Raw genomic sequence first — 9,362 nt, 5'->3', positions numbered from 1 at the left:
CATGGCCATGCAATAATAAAACAAAGAGTGGCGGTCGACGCGAAAAAGCCGTTGTGCATTTTTAGAAATGCCATCCTCATTTAAACCAAAAAAACGTTAATTTGAAATATAAACAATATGCTTGCCAAAAATTATTTGTGAGCGCAGAACATGCAAAGCATGATAATTTTGGCGTAGAAATCAATGCTACAACACATGGGCGCTCTCAAAAATTAGTAAACAATAATGCATTTTCAAAATGGATTTAAAAATCTTAAATATTAATTAAGTATATATTAAATTCGATGGGCTATTTCCTTTTCAGCTGGAAAAGTTTGGCAGATTCTGAGATATATATTTATATATATATTTTTTGCATCCTATTTTATCAGATAGAAAAGGGGATCTTGAGAGACAACACAGGTGTGGATCCAGTGCTTTGATTTAACCTCTTTTTTAAATCTTTTTTTAAAAATAAAAATCTTTTTCAACTCTGTCTGCATTTCTTCACCTTCTTTGCTTTGTTTTTCTTGCGCCTTGTGGCATCGACCAAAACGCTTAAAAAGACAAAAAGCTTTTTCTCAGCTTTGCTCGGCCCCCAGATTTGACGACCCAAATCAATCAGGTTGTTTGCTTGTTTTGCTGCTAGATTAAGCTGAAAAGCAAAGATCTCTGTGTATTTATCTTGTGTAGATGACTGGGTAGCAGCATACTTGAGCTTTTTTGGTGAAAACGTTTGCTAATTTGGCAAGAATTTCGCTTGTGCAAGTCCTTTTGTGGTTTTATCATCAGCAGGTTTTTGTGTTTTATCAGCAGAGGTTCTAACTCTTATCCATGTGGGCTGCAGAATTGCCAGTGGCCCAGATTCTAATTTTGCTCGCAAGCAGAAAGCCCTCTATCTTGGCGATCTAAATTGGGGCAGGAAGCAGCCAAAACAAGGCACCTTATCACCCAATGGCTTTAATCAGCATAGTGTGCATGGCCCATTTGACAAATATTTGAGCTTTTTGGAAACATTTGCCCTAAATTTGGAGGTTTTGGATACTTTTGCCCTTCTGCAGAGAACTCTAATTTTGCAGTAGACTTTGCTCTTCTCTCATTACCTGTGTTTATTGCCTCGAATCAACTACAAAAGAAGCAAATGCTGTGCCCACTCTCTGTGTGTTGAGCTCTTATCTGCAGCAGATTTTCCATTTTCCATGTGTTGAGAGGGTTGCCATGGCCATAACAAGCCAAATATCTAGTTACTCTATCTGCCCTCCTCCTGTGCAGCCATACCCATGAAAGCTTCTCAGAAGGCTGCAAGCTCAGAGGGTAGTAGTGGTTACTTCCACTCACCCTTGTCTGTGAAGATCAGCAACCCAGCTAATCACAATGAAGTCTTCTCAACCCCCCACAAGAGGGTTGCACAAGGTTCAGATTGGCCAGATGTGGATTTACATTCACCTGTGAGAGCCAAAGGCATACCCACATCCAAGTTAACCCGGAACTCTTCTTCGTTATTGCGCTCCCCCACCATAAAATCTGCCATAGACAGCCTTTCTCGCCTTGAAGAAGGTGTTATAGTCAAGAACAATGACCGAATTTGGCAGCAAGAATTGGCCAAAAGGGCTGAATTCCACGAAAAACGGCTCAATATCCGGCTCTTGCTGCCCCCCTTGGTTGTCATCACCTTACCATGTGTCTACTACTATGCCAGAGTTGCAAGACATCAAGACCTTCAGCTACCCCCTGATGCAGATGTGGTTGTTGGATTCTGGTTTGACTATGTTGCCCTTGTCTTCTTTGTCAGTGCAGTGCTCATATCGATCAAAGTTGCATACCCGCGCCTCAATCTCGTCTACCGGCTGAGATGTGCAATCAGCCAGAACTGGGGTTACTTGACCTTAAAATGCTTGAAGCCTGTGGCTGCATTTCTTGCTGACGGCAAGGTCAAGAGGAAGCTTGGCAGGACCTCTTCAGTGACTTGGACCATAGGCTCGAAGCCGAAGGTGGAAAGAACAAAGAGCATAAGAGAGGGAGTCCAGGTCTACAGCAATGGTGATGTCTACGAGGGAGAATTTCATCAGGGACGGTGTTCTGGAAGTGGGGTTTATTACTTCTACATGAGTGGGAAGTATGAAGGGGATTGGGTGGATGGGAAGTATGATGGTTATGGAGTTGAGACATGGGCTCGTGGAAGCCGGTATAGAGGTCAGTATAGGCAAGGTTTGCGTGAAGGGTATGGAATATACAGGTTCTATACAGGTGATGTGTACTCGGGAGAGTGGTCCAATGGGCAAAGTCATGGCTGTGGTGTTCAAACCTGTGAAGATGGAAGCAGATATGTGGGTGAATTCAAATGGGGGGTTAAGCATGGTTTTGGATATTATCATTTCCGGTAAGTTATCATTGATTCCTCCATGGCAAAGTATTAGTAAGCATATGCACACCCACATGCTAACTACACACACACGTGCGCGCGCGCGTACGCATGTGTACTCACACATGCATTTGCACACCCACAGACGGACGCGTGTAGACTGGCACTGGCAGCACCTGCACTTACACTTGCACCTGCACCTGCACGCACTTATCATGCAAGGACTCTTTGCAGGAATGGGGACAATTATGCAGGGGAATATTTTGCCGACAAAATGCACGGTTATGGTGCATACCAGTTTGCTAATGGCCATCGATATGAAGGTGCATGGCATGAAGGGAAGAGGCAGGGACTAGGAATGTACACTTTTAGAAATGGGGAAACACAAGCAGGGCATTGGCATGCAGGCGTGCTGCAAATTCCCAGCACGCAAAACCCAAATCCTCAGGCCACTGTAGCCATCAGCCATTCCAAGGTGCTGCATGTGGTACAGGTATGAATTCTGTCATCATTGTTAATTATATGAAACGTGTTTTTAACTTGGAAAGTTTGGGCAGCTTAACATGTTTTGAAGGTGTGAGGTTCTCTTTGTCCAGCCCTACTGCATTCACATGGCCGTGTATGGTCTCATTAATGTTGTTGTGCCCTGATGCACATTTTAGGACGCTCGTCGGGCTGCTGCTAAAGCTTTGCAAGTACCCCATGTCGATGACAGAGTGAACAAGGCAGTGGCTGCTGCCAACCGAGCAGCCAACGCTGCACGGGTTTCTGCGGTGAAGGCCGTGCAAAAGAATCTGCATAGCCCTACTCCACTAGCAGATGCTTGAAGAAGCCAGGGTTTTCACTCCTATATGCGTTGATGTAATTACTATATGCATGGTCATCATGAAGGCGATGACCTGACTCACATCACATACATATCCGAAATAGCAGCAACACTTTGGCAACTGCTGCTAACAACAGTGTAGGAGCAGTAAGGTTTTTTTGTATAGTTTCAAAGGTTGTATCAAGAGCCTCAGATCCTTAACAGCGGTAGAGCAGCTGATTGCTCTGTTGCACATTCAGCTCAAGATAATGCCTGGGCAGCATGCTAGATAAAAACAAAAGAACCCTTGTCTGTAATGCCTTGTCCATGTGTTTTTATTGAATACATGAAAGAATTTCGTGGGACCTGGTGTAATGGTTCTTCTCTGCTATTTAAAAAGTGTATAATTGATATCCTTAGGCCAGCATTAGATGGCCCACCCCAAGTCAAAAGCACTTGTGCCTGCACACAAGAAATTCACTATCGTCTCCACAAGCGTCAGACAGGCTCAGCAGTTTGGAGCAACTGCGTTAGGGTGAAAAACGTGAGTTTGATTCTTGGTAGACCCAAGATGTTGAGGGACGCCTTAGAACCCCGACCCACGATAGGCTCACAGCGCTTTGGCCTTGATGTTCCATGTAACTTACTAGAGCATCCTTCACTTTGTTAGCTGACAGCAAACTCAAAAGTTTGCTTTTTTAAGGTGATTTGAAAGAAAACATTACTCCCAAGTATGGGCAGAGCCTGGCCATCTGAAAAATAGAGTAAAGATGCATCCATCAAGAAAGCAAGATCTAATAGAGCACAAGCAAGAAAGAAGAGAGAAGAAGGGTAGCTCGCAAGTATTATATTCCAAGGGAATTATTGTAAATTACTTATTATTGTAAAAAATGACTTATATATAAGTGACTAGTTTTCATGCTAGGCTAGTCAAATTTAAAAATGGTACATCCTCTATTACTAGTATTAAGTAAATGTCTTAAGCAAGTATGTATATGGAGTCCTTAGACTTTCTCTATTTGACATTAAGCTCAAGATAAGACTACTTTATATGTCCCAGCATCATCTTACAAAAGATAAGTATCCATTTGAGAGTTGGTAAGATGGAAAAGAGCCTTATGATAGTACTAAGGCTACTTTATATATTCAAGCATCATCTTACAAAAGACAAGTGTCCATTTAAGAGCTGGTAAGATGGTAAAGCACCTTATGATAGCGATAAGGCCGCTTTATATGTTGTAGCATCGTTTTAAAAAAGATAAGTGTCCATTCAAGGGCTGTTAAGACAACAAAGTACCTTATTATATGCACCTTATAGGTCATGCAGGTGAAACCATGTTAACCTAGAGAGTGGTTAACATACCCCCTTTTGTAATGGTGTTTAATGCATCGTTTTAAAAAAGATAAGTGTCCATTCAAGGGCTGTTAAGACAACAAAGTACCTTATTATATGCACCTTATAGGTCATGCAGGTGAAACCATGTTAACCTAGAGAGTGGTTAACATACCCCCTTTTGTAATGGTGTTTAATGCATCTCCAAGAACTTGCAGAAGCCTCATGATTTCCGTCACCAATATAATGGATCCGAAAGGACCTACCTAAAGTCCTAAATAATACAATTTGCAGAAGTTATCAAAAGTTACCTTTGTTTTTGCTTTTTCAAGCCAAGGTTAGAAACAAAAACGCTTTTGTCATTAGCTTCGTCGTCCCAACAGAGAAATGCTTTTGTCATTAGCGTCGTCCCATCAAAAGTTACAAGAGTAACAAAAAACTCTAAATATTACAATTTGCACTTCAACTAGGATGGCGTTCTTTTCCTCTTACATATTTGGTACACAGTCTGCCAATTTTGCTGTCGTTTGTGTTGTATGCTCCCATAACTCCTTGACAATGCAACATGTGGCTGGCCGAGCTCTGTTAAGGTGAATTGCAAATTTGAAAAAATAACTTTCAAATTCAAAATCCTACAAATTTTAAGGAATTTTAGTTATAATTTTGCTAAAAACCTTTAAAATTTAGGAAAAAACCTACATAAATTTGAGGTCGAAAGTTTTTTGAATTGTTGGAAAAAATTTTCATGTGGCCGAGGCTTTTGAGCTCTTGTTCATCCTTGTCTGTACTGCTTGTTGATGCATCTGGAAAACTTGTGCTCAGAGCTGTCCTATTCTTGGCAACAATTAAGTAGGCAGAACCTTAACTTTCTATGGAAGCTAGGTGAGGTCGATCGCCCATTGTCTTCTTGGATTTTGTCATGTGTATCGATGCTGCATGCTGAAAAGAAGGCCAGAGAGGAAGCACAGAAGAGGGTGAGAAAGCTAAGGCAGAGGCAAAGGCAAAGGCTAGAGAGCGAGTGGCCAAGGAAGGAATAGACCCGCCAAGAGACTGGCAAAAGAGCAGACAAGGAGGAAAGGACTTAACGAGACAGGCCAGCCTATCCCACCCCTTGTGATAGTTACCATATACTAAAACCACTCACATAGCCCCTGTATATTCAAGCTGTTGAAAACAGAGGTAGGGACAGTACTGCAAAGCACAACGATCATCCATGAACCTCACCAAGTCGGTCCCAAAAACAATCCATCAGAAGAAAGTTCGGCCAAGCTGGCCCATGAGGAAGCAGAGAAGAGGGCTAGACAACACATTTTCGAAGCCAGCAAGAGCTAGAGGATACTAAACATAAATACCAAGATGCCACTAGTTTCATACATAATTGGTTGTCCTTGTTTGTAGTGTATTTTTCTAGTTCGTATCATCGGTGATGCCATATTAAATACCGACAGGTTAGTGTTACTATTGTATACATATTTGGGGTCATGCTGGTGTTATGGGCGATTCCATGTTACATACTAAGCTAGTGTTATTAGTGTTTACGTTTGTGTCTATTTATGTCGACATGTTGGGATTTATTGTGAGGATTCCAATTGATTGTTTAACTAACATGGCTGACATTTATGAGTAATAGGTGACGAGCACTAGGGTGGAGCCAATTAGGATGTCATATAGATGGAGGCATGTACACATAGCGCATATATTATCATTTGCGGTATCAAATGGAGGTTCATTATTTACTTGTCTTGTGACAGCCTTTTGTTATTTTATTCACCGCCCATTTTGTATTATTGAGGCCTACCTCATATGTGAGTGCAACTATTTATGTCTCTTTCATCAATGCACGATTAACTTCTTCAATATGCATCCCATTTTGCTACGGGATGTACCTTCATGTAAATTACCACTTTATCCTATGTGTTCTTAAATAGTTCTTGAATTCATTGGAGAAATATTCTCCCCACCATCTGACCTCATGCATTTTATGTGTATGCCTTTGTTGTTGAGGTATCGAGCTCAACTAGTGCTACGGTGGACATTGATGACCTACCTGGGTGATAACTTTCGTACTTATGCATTTTGGGAGTGCGGATATTATTTGCACATATATTGTTGATATTAGGTGCATGTATATGTACTCTGATCAAATCTGGTGACCTATAGGTTGTGCCGAAGTACCGCTGCAATAGTTCACAGAAGATACTAGTGTGTTACAGGTTGCATACATAAATTGTCTTGTCTGTTGCATGTTTTTGATGGTAGGAAAACATGTCTAACAGACTCAGTCAGATTGTCAGTGAGAAGCTGGACAAGAATAACTTCCATGCTTAGAAGTTCAGAATGAACAATTTTCTATGTGTAAAGGATTTTGGGACTATGTCGAAGGAGACAATAAGGAGCCTCCAGAGTTGTCTAAAGAAAATGCTACTCTAGCTAATATAAAGACATTTAAGGATTGGAATCATGGTGTAAGGAAAGTTACGTATTGGCTTTCGATCAGTGTCATAGACACAATGATAGGACACATACATGATACTAACACTCCAATAGTTATACGGCAAAACCTAGTGCAGATGTTCCAAGCTAATGCAAAGGCAAGGAAACTACAGCTAAAACAAGAGCTACATACAGTGGAAAAGAAAAGCATGTCTATCAATGAGTATGCTTTAAAGATCAAGGGCATTATTGAATCCCTTGGGTCTATCAATGTATCAGTTGGAGGATGATGATTTGGTGAGTGTCTGTTTGAATGGGCTTAGCAAAGAGTACAAGCTATTCAAGGCCTCCATTGTAGTCAGAGAGGATGATGATTTGGTGAGTGTCTGTTTGAATGGACTTGGCAAAGAGTACAAGCTATTCAAGGCCTCCATTGTAGTCAGAGAGAATATTCCCAACTTTCGGGACTTGGTGTCTATGCTGATCATCATAGAAGAAAAGTGTCTAGGTGAGGATTATTTTTCACAAATTAAGAACACGTAAGAACATGCCTTCTACTCCAATTCAAGTAGAGGCAGAGGTAGAGGTTGTAGTCAAGGCCAAGGTGGTGGCCGACCAGGAAATTAGAATTCTAGACAACAACACTCAAATGACTTGCAACAACAACATACATAGGTGGAAGAGGCCAGTGTAGAGGTGGGGGAGCCAAAGAGGTCGAGGTGGTTGGCAAAGAAATCAAAGTGCAAACAGCATAGAGTGCTATTATTGTGGAAAACCAAGGCACATGGACTGCTATAAAAAGTAGAATATGGCATTAAAAGTGAAAAGTTGCAGCAAGGCAACTATGCATCATCTAGTAAATAGAGTAGTGATGACAGAAGTGAGCAACTGTTTGTGATACATCACATGCTCAGTTTCACAATAGGAGATGTGTCAGGATATCAAGATATATGGTATGTGGATTCGGAAACCTCTAATCACATGACCGTCATAGTGAGTGGTTTAGAGATATGTAGAAAATAGAAAAACCAGGTCATGTAAAAACAGGTGATGATATTGCGCATATTGGTAAAGTGCCATTGTCTATGCACGATGGCAAAATGAAGTACTTGTGAGATGTACTTCATGTTCCAAATATTACAAAGAACTTGGTTTCTGTTGGACAGATGGTTGAGCAGGATCTGCACAAGTGATTTTTAATCCTCAACGATGTTTTATGGAAGACTTCAAAAATCAGTGTCGCTTGGTTGCAAAGGGTAACAAAAATGGCAGGATGTTTACTTTGGATGTGAGCATGTCTAAGGTAAAGGCAACCATATTTGCACATGGAATATGTGTCATTGCAGATATTAACATATGGTACAAGTGCATTGGTCATGTGAATATACAGCGGCGACTGAAGCCTATGTAGGCCCAAAATATTATTTCAGGTTCGCCAAAGTTTGAGGTTGATGTTATACATAAAGTATGTGAAGCATGCCAGCTTAGTAAGTAGGCCAAACATGCTTTCCCACATGAAAAGCATGTCAGTGCAAGGCCATTAGATGTTATACATTCAGATGTATAGGGACCAGCCAAGACTGCAACAATTGTAGGTTGCAGGTATTATGTTACATTAATTGATGACCACACTAGGAAAGTGTGGGTTTACTTCATGAAGGAGAAAAGTGAGGTGTTTGCTCAATTTCAGACATTTAAAGCCTTGCTTGAGAAAGAAAAAGGCATGCAAATAAAATGCCCGAGATTAGATGGTGGGAGAGAATATTTCTTCAATGAGTTCAGTGATTTCTTGAGAAAGTAGGGAATCAAGAGAGAGTTTACATACAAGTACACTCCACAACAACATAATGGTGTTGCAGAAAGGAAAAACAAGCACATTGTAGAAGTGGCACATGTATTGTTGGCTAAAAAGAATATGCCACATTATTTTTGGACAGAAGTAGTAGCAACTGCTGTGTAATGTTATGAACAAGACACCCACTGTAGCTGTTCATGGTATGATGCATGAATAGAAGTTTGATTGGCCTTTCCACTCTCTAGTCCAACGCACTAAATACTCACTAAAACAGTGAATGCGTCCTAAATAACAACCACACACAGCCTAAATCCTAGAAACACACACCAAAAAGATATCTTTTTGTATGAAATAATTTACAATGTTTTATTTACACACACCCACACAGTTGAGACTTGTACTCATAAAGAGGCTTGAGAGCTTACTTCATACTTCATTTCTTGAAATGACCCCTTTTTATATGGTGGATACAACATTGGCCTTGTTAGCTTATGTGGGATAATTTAGCTTTACTGGGACAATATCTTCTTTGTCTTCCTCAAATCACTCCTCCCTACCTCTTCCTTGTCCTCATGGCACCACATTTCTCAACAATCCCCTTATCACTCTTTTGCACATAGAGTGAATGATTAGCATTTGCCATATGAAAGACAAT

The 9,362-nt window shown here is 40.8% G+C and overlaps 1 protein-coding gene across 2 annotated transcripts; it reads left to right on the top strand.

The window, feature by feature from the left end:
* Window positions 1-311: 311 nt before the first annotated feature.
* Window positions 312-3,512, top strand: LOC147615493 (uncharacterized). 2 transcript variants are annotated; one of them, XM_086779591.1, is made up of 5 exons: window positions 312-402; window positions 546-604; window positions 827-2,359; window positions 2,576-2,834; window positions 3,004-3,512. In XM_086779591.1, the coding sequence occupies exons 3-5, from the start codon at window positions 1,260-1,262 to the stop codon at window positions 3,166-3,168; spliced, it is 1,524 nt and encodes a 507-aa protein (XP_086635717.1). In that variant the 5' UTR covers window positions 312-402; window positions 546-604; window positions 827-1,259; the 3' UTR covers window positions 3,169-3,512. The 2 variants fall into 2 exon arrangements, with proteins under 2 accessions (XP_086635717.1, XP_086635716.1); XM_086779590.1 differs by lacking the exon at window positions 312-402 and having other exon boundaries at window positions 466-604.
* The last annotated feature ends 5,850 nt before the right edge of the window (window positions 3,513-9,362 follow it).

The sequence above is a fragment of the Cibotium barometz genome, chromosome 40 (genome assembly GCF_041138505.1).
Source record: "Cibotium barometz isolate CiBa-2024 chromosome 40, ASM4113850v1, whole genome shotgun sequence".
Classification (NCBI taxonomy): domain Eukaryota; kingdom Viridiplantae; phylum Streptophyta; class Polypodiopsida; order Cyatheales; family Cibotiaceae; genus Cibotium; species Cibotium barometz.
Note: the sequence above shows the minus strand (reverse complement) of the source record. Positions and strands in the feature narration are given on the sequence as shown.

Bases quoted from the DNA above. Each gene is read 5' to 3' on its own strand.
- LOC147615493 (XM_086779591.1), top strand. From the start codon at position 1,260: ATGAAAGCTTCTCAGAAGGCTGCAAGCTCAGAGGGTAGTAGTGGTTAC. The intron at 2,360-2,575 runs GTAAGTTATCAT...GACTCTTTGCAG, and splicing joins TTTGGATATTATCATTTCCG to GAATGGGGACAATTATGCAG. The intron at 2,835-3,003 runs GTATGAATTCTG...TGCACATTTTAG, and splicing joins AGGTGCTGCATGTGGTACAG to GACGCTCGTCGGGCTGCTGC.